General features: G+C 44.5%; 1 protein-coding gene across 4 annotated transcripts in view; it reads left to right on the top strand.

Moving 5' to 3' along the window:
- The first annotated feature begins 197 nt into the window (after nt 1–197).
- Nucleotides 198–15751, top strand: part of TOM1L2 (target of myb1 like 2 membrane trafficking protein) — a 56293-nt gene continuing 40739 nt past the window's right edge. For all 4 annotated transcript variants that reach the window (XM_064726242.1, XM_064726241.1, XM_064726240.1 and 1 more), the window contains exon 1: nt 198–286. In XM_064726242.1, coding sequence (XP_064582312.1) covers nt 235–286 — 52 coding nt within the window. In that variant the 5' untranslated portion in view covers nt 198–234. The remainder of the gene's footprint in view (nt 287–15751) is intronic.

Genomic DNA, 15751 nt, shown 5'->3' with positions numbered 1-15751 from the left:
TCAAAGGGAGGGCGGGAAAAGAGGCGGGACTATCGCGGGGGCGGGCCCCTCTCTTGACAGTGATGGACGCGCTCTTTAACCAATGGTTTTGCCGAGCGTCCTGCGGCTGTCCAATTGAACGCAGGGAGGCGGGACTCAGCTGCCAGAGCGCGCTATGGTTGGTGCGCGCCGCTGTCGGTCAGGGCGCGGTGCGGGAGGGGTGGGCGCTGGGCCGCTGTTTGTTGTCATCCCAAGATGGAGTTTCTGCTGGGGAACCCGTTCAGCACCCCGGTGGGGCAGAGCCTCGGTACGGCGGCCTGGGGAGCGCGAAGGGGCCCGGGGGAGCCCGGGGACACCGCGGGGGCTGCGGCCGGCGGGCGGGGCTGGAGGCAGCGGGGGGCTCTGGGGGTCGCTGAGGGGCTGGGGCGGCCCTGGGGGTCCGTGAGGGGCTGTGGGAGCGGTGGGGGCAGAGTCTGTGAGAGCCCATGGGGGAGATCCGGGCTCGGTAAGGGGCTCTGGGCTTTAGGGGAGGTGTTGGGGGGTTGTGGGGATCAGTGCGGGCTGATGGCGGGGCTGGGGGTGGTGGGGGAGCTCTGGGGGCTCTGGAGGTGTGGGGAGGTCTCTCAGGAACAGGGATTGCCGGGGTTCCGGGGGCTTGGAGGGGCTGGAAGGCGTCTGGGCAGGGCTGGAGGGCTCAGTGAGGAGCTCTGGGGTTAATGGGGGGTGTGGAGAGATCAGAGGGCAGAGAAACTCTGGGGACCAGGCTGCTGTCCATGAGAAGATACTGACTCCACGTCGAGACGGATGCAGGAAAGTTGTTGCATCCCTCATCTCCTTTTCCTGAAGTTGATGGACCACCCAGTCATTGAGCCACTCTTTCCCGAAGTACTGAACCCTCCCTGTGCCTCTGAGTGGGCAGGGGGGTGATGTGGTCTGGAGACACAAATGAGTGCTCGTTTTCCAGCCTGGAGGCTGAATTGTGGTTCTGGTAATGGTTATTCTGAGCCAGCTTTCACTGCCTGGCCAGCCAAGGCCTCCCTGGGCTGCTGTGGCTGCTCCCTCCCTCCCACAGATGTGTTCTTTCCTGGCTACTCATGTTTTGGTTTGGGTTGCCATGGCTGGGGCAAAGAAGAGGAAGGAGAAAGCTTGAGCATCACTCGTGCAGAGTTTGGTGACTCAGTTCTCACCTCAGCTGGGTGGGCTCTCAGTGCCTCCTGCTTTCCTCTGTTGGGCCCTGAAGAAATTTAAGATGTGTGACATTGCAGTGGGAAGGAAGAAGCTGGCTCAGGTTCCTGCAGTGCAGGAGGGCAGGCAGTCCCAAAGCCAAGGTGATGCTCAGTGGAGCATGGCTCCTGCCAGGGAAGGCTGGGAGAATTGGGATTGTTCAGGCTGGAAAGAGAAGCCTTGGGGTGACCTCATTGTGGCCTTCCCAGATCTGAAGGGAACCTGCAGGAAAGATGGAGAGAGAAGGTCTGGAGTGACAGGACAAGGGAGAATGGCTCAAACTGACAAGAGAGTGGAGATAGATGGAATATTGGGAAGAAATCTTTCCCTGTGAGGGTGGGGAGGCCCTGGCACAGGTTTCACACAGAAGCTGTGGCTGCTCCATCCCTGGGACTGTCCCAGGCCAGGCTGGACAGGGCTTGGAGCAGCCTGGGATAGGGGAAGGTGTCCCTGCCCATGGCAGGGTGGAATGGGATGATCTTTACTGTCCCTTGCCACCCAAAGCATTCTGTGCTTCTGTGCACGCTCTAACCTAGAGCTGTTCTCCATTGATTTCTGGAATGATGGAAGTCTTTGAAAACCACAGTGGAGAAAACTTTGCAGAGTATCAGCTGGTGGCCTCAAACCTCTTTTCTGGTCCTTTCCTCATGCCCACGTGCAGGGCCAGCCCTGGCTGAGGTCAGGGGGCCTTGCCTGGGTGAGTCTCACGCTGTGCTGGGCTCTCTTTTCAGGCTCTGTGGAGCATATGTACAACTTGCTGTTTATCCTCTGCCATCTGGGCTGTTTGCTTCTTCTGCTGAGGGAGAGCAGTGCTGGGGATCAGAGGAGAATAAGGAGAACAGAGAAAGAGAAAGGTGATTTTAGAGGCTTTGTTGTGTTTGGCCAGCTGGGCCAGGCCTCAGCCTGGGGAGGGAAGGCACCAATTTCTCCTCTTCATTGGCAGCTTCTCTTAGCATCAGTTTGAAGGAACTGAAGAATTGCTGGGGGCAGGGAGGGAGGGTAAAAGCTGCTTTTTTAGCCTTCTGCCTGTTGAAGCCCAGAGTTAGAGGATTTCACAGCTCTCACATCCCCCTGCTCATTGCCAGCTTGGAGGCTTTGAACACTGAGCTGCTTCCATCAGATAAGGTGAGGTGTGCAGCTTCCCTTAATGCAAAATTCAGCTGCACTTTCAGAATGTTTTCCTTTACTCCCAGGGGGTAGAGATAACTGCAGATTTTATTTTGGAAGACAAATTTTTCTGCTTCTCCTATCGCTGCCAGTTATCCCTTTCTGAGACAGCAGTAAAACAAAAGCATGCCTTGTTCTCAGACACTGCTATTTGCCCAGTGCTTCCACAGTTTGTTTTTCCAATGAGCTTGTGGAATATAATTTTCACTTATGCTTCTCTTCATTCTTTGAAAGCAATGGAATAATTTTGTATTTTTGTTGAAACATATTGTGTTGTACACAGTTGTGATGTTTCCAAGCAAGGCCTAACACTCACCATAAGGGAGGAGTGCAGAAAATCCTGTAGGTCCATCAGCACACCAAGAATGTGTGCTCTCTGCCAGGAAGCAGCAGAGGTTCAGGAGAAGATTTAATTAGGGCTCTATAATATCTGCAGATAAATGCCAGGTCTGAAAGAACAAAGATGTCAGAAAAGGTTTGGGGAGAGCTGAGAGAGGTAATACAAGGGATTTTCTCTTTTCTCCTCTTTATCTGGATAATGTCTGAAGCTAGGCAGGCTTTTTATGTTAACTCTTTTGCTTAATGTGGGAAAGTAATGCTGGGATGAGCTCAGAGGATTTGTAATGGAGATGGATAGAGTCTCCTGCATCTGAAGTGCCAGTTGAAATGGCAGCCAGGTTCCTCATGGCTGAAACCTACCTGATTTTTGGACTGATTTTATGGAACCCTCTATTCAATTCCCAGTGGTGACATAGCAGAAACAACATAACCACCACCATGGCTGCTAATTACAAACCTCACCTGATTTTGCTGTAATGCTTTGGTGGACCTGTGGACACTCAGCTTTGTCTCCAGCAAAGGCCTCTCCTGAGAAGAGTGGTTGGGTTTTGGTGGGGCTGTGTGGAAGGCAGGCAGCTGTACCTGAGAGATTCCTGAACTCAAAAAAACCCCATTTTCATTCCATATTTCTTTTTACCTGGAGGCTGCTATGAAGGGAGCTTATAGCATCATTTGACATATAAACCAAAAATCTCACCCAGGATTTTGTAGCAGAATCCATCACTTCCCATAGGTTTTGTGAGGTGTTTTTCAGAAGGTTTTTGTGAAGGCTGGTGAGAGTCTAGAGGCTGGGATTGGGTGCCATGGGTTTCATAGGCTGCCAAGTACATCGAGGCTGACAAGGTCCTTTGTGCCATTGGGTGCTGGCCCAGTTCTTGTGACTGAACTGTTTATTTTTTCCAATCACCACTGCAAATACCATCCTGAGGAATATCCTGAGCAGTGAGGAGCAGAAGAGCAGGAGGATGTGTAGCAAAGCAGCTCTGACAGAGTCCTTGCTGTGTGGAGAGGGATTGGCCTGGAGAAAAAGCTGCAATTTACAGTAGTGGGAATTTGCCTTGAGATTCACCCTCCTGCCATAAATTGCTTTTTTATCTTTCTTTGTTCAGTGGAGCCATCTTTAAAGTGTCACCACTCTATTCAAGGTTATTAGAACAAATGCCCTCGCTGCAGGTTAGTGAAAGCACCTTTGATGATTAAAGCTGATTGAATTACAAGAATGTGAAGTGCTGGTGCCTCTTTTTTGGCCATTCTGCTTGTTTGATAGTGGCCATTTGGCTTACATGGGAGGACACAGGGAAGCCTGGTTTAGGGTTTTTTTGCTTGTTTTACTCTGGAGACTTTGCAAAGGCTTCAGGAAAGTGCTTCTCTGTTTGAATCCAAAGCAAACCTTGCTGCTGCCCCTCGTGCAGGTGCAGAGGGCTGAGCTGGGGCACTGAGGGGTGAAATGGCTCCTCACAGGCTCAGTTCTGGTCAGGGCTGTGAGTGCTGCTGGACTCAGCTCTCCTCACTGCTGCCCCAAATCCGCCTGAGCCAGAGCCAAAGGCCTCGGGGAGTGAAGTTCAGCACCTGAATGAAGAGCAGCGAGACTTGAAAGTTAATTTTTAACAATGAAGAAATGAAGAACGATTTCTCCATTTAACAGTGTAGAAATGAAGAACAATTTCTGCATTTAACAATGAAGGAACGAACAATTTCTGCATTTAACAATGTAGAAATGAAGCTGTCCTGTGTGCTGGGAGTGCTGGTTTACACCCTGATCCCTGCTGCAGAAGGGAAGTTTCAATGCACAGCGCTGGTCAGGGCACTTGGAGTCTGTTTTTGGAGGAGAAACAGTGTGGTGATTTAAGGAGGCTACAAAAACAAGGTTTCAGCAAAAGATACAGAGGCACTTTATTGAAGCAACAGTGAGGCAGACAGCTTTTCAATTGATTTTTATCAAAGCACTTGCAGTTTCCATTCAAGGCTGTTAAATTGATAATATATATGGTTGGATACAGGCTGTTTTCAGAGCTGCTGTTTTGTTCCCCCCCTCCCTTTTTTTCTTTTATTTTTTTCCTTTTTAATGGGAAAGTGCTTCAAGGGGTTTAAAACACCTTTTATTTTCCCTTCCATAAGAAGCACTTGAGCCTTTTCTTCAGGTTTCTTATATCTCTAAGATTTTTATGATTCTTAGAATAAAAACAGTTCCTAAATAAATGAGTTGATGACTACATGTAGGAGCAGAGAAATGCATTAGAGGCAGCAGCCCTTGGTAGTCCTGTGGGAGGCATTAATCCAGGCTTTCTTGTCCACAATTTCCCTAAGTTCCCTTCAGAGTAAACTTACTACTTTGCTGTGCTGTGAAATATTTTTTTTAATAGATAAGCCTTTCCCCAATGCTAGAAATCAGTAAAGTGTACACTACAATCCTTGGATGTGGTCCATGTAAAATATCATTTTTGCAGTGCTGTTGGGCTCTGAATCTTCTCCCTCATCATTCATTGCCTTATAATGAAATAAAAATTCCTTTGCATTTACCCACAAGCATTGTCCCTTATTCTAAGGGAAGCTTTTCTCCCTACAAGGTGGCAGTAACTTTCTTGCTGTATCAAACAGATGTATTTTGACTTTGCCTGCAGTGAAAAGGGCACAAGAAGTTCTCTCCTCAGAGCTGAAGCACTTTTCTAGGTACTCCTGGTCACTTTTTAGAAATCCAGCCCCCCACTGCTCATTCAGAATTGTGCTTGTCCTGCAAAAAGAGCCTGATAAAGTGCTTTGAGTTTTATAAGATTATTTGGATCTGCTTTCACTTCATGACAATGGATTATGTTGTAAGGAAAATCTCCATGAAATAGGAAAATGGATATCTTTGCTCTTTAAAGGAGCAAATAAATACTGAGTCATGAGTCTGGCAACTTGGAGAAACTACGTACACGTGTGAGGCTGGCTAATTAGTGTAATGCCATTTAATACTGGGTTACTAAGACTGGATTTATTTTATAGGCACAAAAGCAGATTGTAGTTCATGAAGGTATTATAACATGTATTTTTGGGTAATGCTGTTTTATCTCTTTCAGCCTGGTACACTTAAATGTATATTCCATATGCTTCTAATAGCCATCTATATATGAGAGTGAGGACAGCTTGTTCCCAGTTTGGTGCTGCTCTCTTCATGAACTCAGCAGATTTTTTAAACTGCATATTTAAAATATGCTTGCCTAAAACCCACAGAAAATCCCCACAAACCCTTCCAGCTGATGTAATATTTCATCCAAAACAATTTTCCCCTAAAAAAGCACTCTGTGTTTTCCTTAGTGAGGAACAGTCTGAAGGCAGGCAGACCTTCCTGTGATTTCATAAACGATGTTGAGTTTTTAATGAGCAATTTTTGAAGGTGTTGAAGGCATTTGTGGTATTCTCAGTGTCAGTGATCAGAGGAGGGACAACAGCAGCCCTTGCAGAATTTTGGTGAGATGATCCTTCCATGGGAAAGTGCTGCCTGATACCTGCAGGGCTGGCCTGGCAACCTCCTGCCTCATCTGGGGGTTTCCTGCTTGGCAAAAAGTAATTTCATCCTCTTTGTTGGGTTTAAAATCTGTGTACAATGGGTAGGTGATAAGAGAATCAATGTTTGAAGAGCACAGGGAGAAAGGACATTTTGGGAGCCCTGAGAAGTGAGGAAATGACCCAAAAGCCTGTGAAACACAGCACAGATCATCCAGAACTGGTTTTCCTCCTTCTCATTCACATCTGCCTATGGAATTCCTAGTTTTCTATGTAAAAGAAACTTGTTGCTGAGCATAAAAATCCTCCCAAGGATAGATAAGCTTTATCTTCTGTATTTTGTGTAGTTATTCTGTTGGTGGTTCTGCCCCATCATTTCAGTTACTGCCAGTGGCAAAAGGCTCTTTGAAAATGGATGATTCTTCAGCACAAAAGGTACTGGTCTAAAAGCTCTGCTAGGGCTGGGTCTCTCTCTCTCTTCCCTTAGGAGCAGCTCCTTTCATGTTTTTCTACAACCCAGGGGTCAGATCTTCCAGCTGTGGGTAACATTTCCCACTGCTTGGGAAGGGGAGATGCAAATAAATCCAACCAGTCCATTACTGGCAGCATTGCCTTTAAATTTAAATATACACCCCACAATTGTTCCCTACCTGCCAGAATTATAAGGTGGGCTCTACAATGCAATGTAACTCATTTCAAAATCAAGGATTAAGGATGAAAAAAATCCATGGCCTGTCTGTGTTTGAGCAATTCCTGGCATGGCTGTGTATGGACTATTTACCCATGCTCCTGTATCTCAGTGTGGTCTCAGGGAGCATCAGGAGACTCAGAAATGAGGAAATTCTCAGAAGAAACCTGTTGAAAAAGTTGTTTACCTTGTAGCCTGCTTATTCCTTGAGAGTCGGGCAGCCTGTTCCTCAGCTGCTCCTCAGAAACCTTCTGGGTTAAATTAGCTGGGGAAGAAATTATTTTTTCAGATTCAGATCAAAGAGAACATACACAAAGTGAAGGCACAGATTTGTGTTGTAAGCTGTTTAAACTGTGTTTGAATACCAAGAATTTTTCAGAGCATTGGTTTTGTGTTCTTAAGGCAGGAAAGATTTCGTTGCATCCCAAATGTGGTCAGGAATGTTGAAGATGTTAACTTGAACGTGTTGCATCTTCTTTATTTTTTTTACTGCAAGAAATATGTCTAGTTTCCTATTTGACCCAAATAACAAAAAAAATTCCCATTTTTTGCCCAGCTTAATAAATGCAGAAAGTCCCTTTTAAAAATCTGGTATTTCCTGACCTTTTTTTTTTTAAACTTTTATTTTGTCTCAATTACAGCTTTCTGCATTTATTTTACCTTGCCTTTCTTTGCCCATAAACACAAAAGGCTACCTTGAGCATATTAAATAAATTGCAAGCTTCAGCAGCTTTGCCAGCAAATTTTGGAAGGTTTTATCACATTCTGAGTGAAATTTCATAGCTTTGTCTTCTGAGACTAATAAATACATCTGTATATTAAATAGAAGCATTTTCCTTAAGCTTTGGTGACCAAATACTTACTGAAGTACAGATAATTTTTAAAGAACATCTGCAGGACTTTAATTAGTAAATAAAGGAGAAGTTTTGTCCAAGAAGTCCTGCCTAAGGTTTTGACTGGGATGATCCAGAGATGAGATATTTTGTTGTAGCTTTTCCTCCAAAATCTTGTTGACTGACATCTGTTGAGCTCAACACTTTCCCCTCTTTTACATAATTTGTTGAGGATCTTAACTCCTCAGTTTTCACCAAAAAGCTCTCTGATCAGTTAACAGAGTGTTAAGGAATTTCCTCAGTTAATTGGTTCCTAATTTAAGGATTAGGAGAGAAAATATGCAAATTTTATTGGAATATTTCATCTGGAGTGAGTTTTGAAATCCATCTCCACGCTGTGACCTGAGTTATTTCCTGAATTCTGTTTGGTATTTTCCTGAGCAGTTGTTATGGGATATAGGTATGATAATAAGATTGATAGTGGGATGTAGATGTTGTGCTGGATGTATTTGGATTTGTGTTATCCTGAGCTCACATTTAAGCTGTTGTAGTAAATAGCTTGGATTTTTTCATTATCTTTGAGCTGCCCTTTCTCTGCTGATTTTCTGTGGTTTTAATTAGAAGGGTATTTTTGCTGAAAAGAGCGAACTCAGACCTTTGTGAAATTTTCTGCTAGTACAAATAATGGTAAATCTGAAATCACTTATTAGACAAGGAGTTGTTATGGCAACTATAAGATGGTTGGCTAATCAGAGAGTGAGATCAGTTTTTATTTACAAGTGTAATGAGCAATTAAGTTTGAGCAGCTGTCAGACTTGGAAAGTGATTAAAGTTCAGCAAACAACCCAAATGGGTCAGTGTTCAGTTCTGATGGTTTTCTGACACTGCAGCTTGATCATCTGTGGGTTTTACCTACTATAATTAAAACTGCCTTTTAAATCCCCTTCCCTGCCAATGACTTGGCATAGCCAACGAGTAGAAAATCCCCTTTTTCCTACCAGGTTCCTTAATGGGTATTGGCCTGGAGTCTTGCTGTGGGTAATGAGGTATTTCACGTGTGGCATTCCTTAAAGCAAAGCTCAGTTTGGATGCAGAGTCATCTCCTGGCTGTGGTGATCACCAGGAGGGAGCTGGGGCAGCCTGGCTCAGCCTTTGCCCCTCTGAAGGCTCCTTTCTTTGGAGGCAGCATTTCCCAGTTGTTGGTTGAGCATTTATTTCCCAGTTGTTGGTTGAGCATTTATTTCCCAGTTGTTGGTTGCTTAGGGAGCTGCTGCTGGGCTCAGGGGAAGGATGTGCACACTGTGCATGAGCATTAAACCCAAAGGAAGTGCAGAATTCACCCAGAAACAGGAGGGGATGCCCAGGAGAGGCTGACCTTGGTCAGAGCTGGTCACAGTGGACAGGACAGACTGCTGATGGCTTTGCCAAGCAGGAGGAGCTGGTTCTCTGCAGTTCCAAAATATTGCATGTGTTCCCATTGGGAAGGTTACCCTCCCATCCATACCCTGCACCAGATCAGCTGTTTCATTGCTGGGGTTTGCTTCCCTGCTGCACAAGTAAAATAAGCCAAAATGTTGGTAAGCCTTGCTCAAAATTTGTGTTCTAGTTAGAATTTTAACTGTCCAAAACAGTTAAACCAGTGGAGTTATTTTCCAAAATTATGCTGCAGTCCCCTGATACATTTGCATTTTTATTAATTTTGCCACACTAATGGTGTGATGTAATAGAGGCAATTGCAGTGGAACATGAAATGGATTAGGACAGCTCCTGACCTGGAGAATTTACAAAGTTGTGTGCCTAGATAGCACAAGTTGGTGAATGGGAACTTAAGGGAAAATTAAAATGACAGTCTCAGAAATAGGCATTTGCATACTTGACCTAAACTTCTGGTATTTACATTTTCTATTTATCAGTCTTTTTCAGGCTTATCTACAGCAGTGGCACATGAGAAAGCAGGGCTGTAAAAATGGAACAGAATTTTTAGTAGGGTTATTAGAGACCAAGAAATCCACATTTGTCAGCCCCCAAGATGGGATTGCACATACGTGTGTTGTTATTGCCGTTGCCTGATCTGCACTCGGGTTTCCTGAGGAGATTGCTTGGGAGTGTTTATCTGCTCAGCTTCTGCAGGCACAGCGAGCAGAATGGGCAGCTGGCATGGAGCCTTCCAGTGGCCACAGCATGGCAAAAGCAATTCCTGTCTGGTGGAAGAGGAGCCAGCTCTTCCCTCCTCCCATGGTGAAAACACTTGGAGTATTCCAGATATTCCAGATGCTGATCCTCATGCTGTGGAGATTTTGGAGAATTGGGATGGGGTTGGAGCTTGCTGCCTCTTGCACAGGCTGTTGTTCTGTAAAGCAATACAAGGGAAGGATGAAAAACTGAAATGCAAACTGAAGCCTTCACACTAGAAAGCACAACCCATCAACTCTGAAAAGCTGCAGACTCCTCTCTACGTGTGGGATAATTGGGGTTTTCCAGAGGATGCAGCTCTCACCTTCCTGGTTGTAGGAGAGCTGGGGGTGGGAACATGCACGTGGAACAGTTACTGCAGGAGTTGTTTCATTTCACTTGTAACACATTTTAATTACCACGTGTGAACACTTGCTTAAAAATCCCATGTAGCATTCTGAAGCAAAGGAGTAAACCTGTTCTTGTAACTGACTTCTTGTAGAAATGGAGATTTTGCCTTTTTTTTCCCCTCAATAGTATTTTCATTTTATTTTAAGCATGTGAAAATGTGGGTAACTGATTTTAGGAGTTACCTGTAAAAAATAAGACAAATAATTCTAATGTAGGAGCGTGATGAATCTTTCTGCCTCATAGTTTGTTTGCAGCAAACATGTTACAAGTGAGCAGGTGGGAGGGGGATTCTGAAATATATGGGGATGGATTTTTAGAGTTTGTAGCTGACATGGATTAAAAATTCTTAGAACATTTCATCCATGAAAGGCAATTAGTTTTGTTTTATGAATATGAAAAGCACGTAGCTTGTAAGTACTGGAGTGAAGTCCCAAGTGAGTTATTAGAACTTGCTTTACTCATGTAGTACAAAATTGGCCATCAAGAGCTGATAGATTTCAAATATAGCTCACTGACACACTGATCATCCATAACTTTTCATAAAGTCATTTTTTTGGGCTCACCTGTAATTACTGGATGCTGTTGAAGTCCTGAATGGGGCAGGTAGTCACAGATCAGGACACCTCCCTACTTTTGATGGTGATTACAGCACGTTGTGCTGCTGGGATATGGAATTGTGATACCTCTCTGCCTGCTTTTCCTGCTTTCTCTGAGATTCATAAGTTAAGGCTGATAAAATGAATGGAATCTGCTTTTTTTTTTTTTTTAGCCGTTGGTTTTTTTGGGATTAGGAAAAATGAATGTAGTCACTGGTTTTGGATTATTGGGATTGTCTATATGAGTAGTTCTCAGCTACTAATGGGTGTTTGGAAAATGATGATATTTTCAGCTTCTTTGTTTGTTTTTGAGGTTTTTCAGAGAGCCAAAACTGTGTGTCAGTGCTTTAATACTTGAGATTCCCAGTTAAGGAGCTGGTAGCCCAAGTTAAGGAATGAGGTGGCCCCTCCTACCATCCAAATTCCAGGAACTAAAACAGGGTGAAAACTTTGGCAAGTGGTGTGCTACAATCTAAGTTCTGGCTATGGAAATGACTAAATATTGATGATCTTGTTGTAAAACATTGGCTGCTGGACAGTGCTCAAAGGAAGAGGAGATTTGGGTCCCCATCCTGATGCACTGACCTGCTAAAACCACACTGTGCTGATAAATTCTCCCACACAGAATTGTACGGACACATCGCAGTTAAATTTAGAAAAGGCAAATCTGAAGGAGACCATTTCATCACCCAGGAGATTTTAATTTATGCTTTCATGCCTCTCATCCCGAGAAGAAAGATGGACACTCGGAGTGGGATGATATTAAACTGCTGGAAGTGTTGTTGCCTAATAGATCACAGATGTCTGTGAAGAGGCAAGTCATCATCCCCCGACACAGCGGGACAGGGGACACTGTCACGAGATGTGACATGTCATAAAGGAGCATTGATTTGTTGCTCCCCTACTGTAAATCAAACCTCCCCATTCAAATCCATTCAAATCCATTATTACAGGGTGCAGATTTGAAAACTGCTTTGACATTTCTGATTGAAGGCTTGGATGTATCGATTCCTGACGCGAGCAGGGCCCTGTTTGTCAATCAGAAAGCAGCACCATCATCTGAAAATCGTGGGTTGGCAGCGAGGTGGGAATCTACCCAAGGTCACTGCTCAAAGAGATGAGGAAACGTGCAGTGAAGGCTGAATTTTGGGGAAAAGTGCCTCTGAATCATGCAAATGGCTCGGTGAGCTGGGAGCTGCTTGTGTGTGACCTCGCTGTGAAGGACGGCTATTTACAGTACATGGGTCAGCATGTGAGCTCTGATGAGTGTCAGGGCATGGGGGGAAGGTGGCTTTCTGTGCTTTGTTTCTGAAGCTGTGTGGAATGGAGAAGTCAGATGGATTTCACTGTGTTTTAAAGAAGCAGTAGTGTCTCTCTGCCATCTGTTTTGGAAGAGAGCAACTCACATACACATGTCATTCAGTGGAGTTTGCTGTCAGCAGCAACAATTTCTGCTGATGGGGGAACTTCAGGGAGAAGATTCATAACAAAAGTCTTTATTGTATAGAAACACACCGTTCTGCTTGGGATCCAGCTTCCAAATGCTTTTAAGGACTGTGACTAAACTACCATTTATGCCTGAGATGAGAGACATCTGAGCACAGAAGCTGCCTGGACCAGGTTGTCCTGCCAGGCCTTTCTTGTGCAATACAATTGCAGATGGGAAGGTCTGACTGGTTTTACACCCTGCAAATGTATCATGACCTTTGAGATGAGATAAACTAAGTGAGCCATGCTGATATGTTCCCTTGCCTGCTCTCACATTATCATAAGCCTTTCTGTTTTGGTTTTCTTTTTGTTCAGGTGAGGCTCTGATCTGAGTATGAAAGAAAACCCATCTTTGTTGTACAGATGTTAATATTTGTTTAATATTTGTTTAATATATATTAATCCATTCACCTTGCTCTGCTTCTGACCCTGCAGTGCAGCTTTGCTCAGTTAATCACCTGGAGTTTCCTGCACCTGAGAGGCTGAATTTGTGGGTGATGTTTTTTTCTGCAGCATATCTAAATCACGAGAATGTTGTAGCATGACTGTGAGTACCATGAGCTCCTTAAAAAGGCACAGTAATTATGTGCTATATATTCATGATTGCAGGTACGTGTGATGTGGAAAGCAGGTTGGAGGAAGTTTGGCATTTGGGTGGCACCTTCAAAAAGAAGAAAACCTGAAAGTTAATTGGAGAAAATGACAGTTCCCAGTTTACTGCTGTGCCTTCCAGCAGCACTCGAGCTAAATACTCTTTAGGATTGCACGTGTGCCTGTCCACAGAGTCTCTTTATTTTATTTTAACATAGACTCTGCAGCCATTACCAACTATTCATTTATTCAGCACCAGAAACTTTGGCAAAACAATGAACGGAAGATAAATTATTTGATCCCAAAGAGTTTTAGCGTGAGCATAGCTGAAAACCAAGTGCAAAATCACAGTGGTCATGACAAGTGGTGGCCGGTGCTGCAGCAGTCCAACCCAAATCACGTTTTCTGTAGTGCTTTGCCGTTCAGATTGAGCCCGTTTGTTCTAGCTGACTGCCTTTTTCCTTGGAAGTGTGAAGCTCAGCATTTTCAGAGCAGTGTGAAATAAGGAATGTAGAAAAAGGACTTGGAGCAGTGAGGTGGCTAATTGAAAACTGCTCTTGGAGCTGTGTGCTCTAACAAAGAAGCTGGCAGGGTTTTGTGAGTAAGTCACTCCAGAGTTGAGTTTTGATCTTGAATTTTGAATGAGTCACATTTATATTTTAATAGGAGCGTTTTGATAAAAAGGAACAATCCTCCTGTTGGTTACCATAATGTCTAAGTGGCCGTGACTGTCTTTTTAAAAGCAAATACAGAGAAACAAGAGTAGACTGTTGGGTCCAGGAGTATCCAAGTGTGTTATTTGAGTGTGTCTCTGTCTCCCAAGTGAAATGCCTTGAACTCAGCAGCTTTTTGAGTGCTGGGGGTCTTTGGTCTTATCTTCATTTTGCTTGGACAGCTGAAATATGTTTCCATGGCCTCTGTATGGTCTTTCCCTGGATCTTATTGATGGTGCTGTGGGGGTCATTGATTACTGAATCCAAGAGAGACAACTGCAGCCACAAAATGTAATGGTGCTTTAAAGTGTGAAACTATAGGCTGCAGCTCAGAGATGTCATTGTCCCATTCATTTGAGCAATCTTGTCTGCTTTGCATTGCCTTGCAAAATTCTTGCTATTTTCCTGGAAGCCTAGTCTGTAAAAGCATTTTGCTTTTTTCCTCAGAATATGCCCCTTGCTTCTGGGAGAGCAACACTGCATTGAAGGGAGGGGAACCAGCAGGATGGAAGCAAAAACCTGCTGGCACTGTGGCTCCTTCTGATCCTTATTATGCAGAGTGAAATATAACATATCTGGCTATTTGATTTGCTAATTTCAGTGGTGGAGCACAGCTGGTAGGCAGGTGGACTGTTAAGAGACAAGACAAAGATCTAAGATGTGCAATCTTATGAACTTGCAAGCAAAAAAGAAAAAACAACCACAAACCCTAAGATGTTTTGTGCTATTTGAACACCAAACACTGTTGGAGGGAAGGGGAGAAGTTTGGACTTGGAGCTTTCTTGGGTTTGGATCTCTCTAACACAATGCACTGGTGTGCATGTTTCTTGCATAAATAGAAGGTGATTTTGTGTGTGGAGTTCACCCCAAACGTATGAATTGAGAGTCTCTGAAGCAACATCTGGAGAAGACCCAAGAGAGAAAACTGTGAGTTCTCTGAACACAAAGATCTGTTCATTCATGAGATTCTCATATTCAGACAGAAAACTGCAGTTGTGCTGTTTCTATTTAATGTTATTTCTAGCAAGTGCCACATTTAACTTTCCCTTTTGCCTTTTCTCCCAAAACCATTCTACAGCACCATAAAGACTTACTGGTACTTATAGATGGACTTTTGGAGAGGTTTTTACCCTGGTCCTGTCATCATTCAGGCTGGAATAGCTGCTCTCAGTGCTTCCAGCAGTCAGAATTCCAATCTCAGCTGTTAAAACATGCACATGGAGCAGTAGTATGGATTGAAGAGAGCAGAGAGGAGTTTCTTGAGGATAACCAGTGTTTGTGTTTGTGAGGTCGCTTTTGCCTTGGTTTCAGGATGGGTGATAAAAGTTCTTCTGATTTCTTCCTGCATTTAGAGGCTAATTGCTGCCCTGCCCCGTTTAACCTGTTTATTATGAGGTGATTGTACAGGAATTTCTGTCCTGGTTTCCTTGTGGTGACATCTCAGGTCGGAGCAGGTTGTTTGGGCAGAGGCTTGGCTGGGGGTGTGTGCTCTGAGACTGTTTGTACTGGGAACTTTACACTGCTGAACCCTCAGGGTGCTGTAAATTATACAGGATTTCAGTGTGAGCAGGGAAATGCTGATATTGCCGTTTGGCAGAGCGTGGAAATGCGGCCACAAGAGCTGGATCTCAGAGGGAAGGTGTGAATGAAAAAAATAGCACCATTTTTTCTCCTTTTCCTCACAGACTACAGATAGGCTGATGCTGTGTGTGCATATGCAGTGCCCAAGGTCTGCTGTGTGTCAGGCATGGAGTGCCAGATTGTCTTTCTTCCCACCAGAACATTGATGCTTTAATTTGGGACACGTGGTGGGAGCCGATAGCATCTTGTTTCAAAGAGAGACTTTCTGATAATCTCACTGGTGGTATCATGTCTCTGTGTGAGACACAAACCCAGCATTATCCCAGTGCTCATCAGAGCTGCTCCTGAGGCAGGAGCTGTGCAAGGAGCCCTTGGCACCGGGCTGGGAGCTGCCAGCCCTTCTGTGATGCAATTGAACTGAAGAGTTTGTGTTGTAGTTTAAGGCAAACTCCTCCTCATCACCTTCCCTCTTAACATTTCTTG

Source organism: Zonotrichia leucophrys, chromosome 14 (genome assembly GCF_028769735.1).
Source record: "Zonotrichia leucophrys gambelii isolate GWCS_2022_RI chromosome 14, RI_Zleu_2.0, whole genome shotgun sequence".
Lineage (NCBI taxonomy): Eukaryota > Metazoa > Chordata > Aves > Passeriformes > Passerellidae > Zonotrichia > Zonotrichia leucophrys.
The sequence above is the reverse complement of the archived record's forward strand: the minus strand, read 5'-3'. Positions and strand labels throughout refer to the sequence as shown.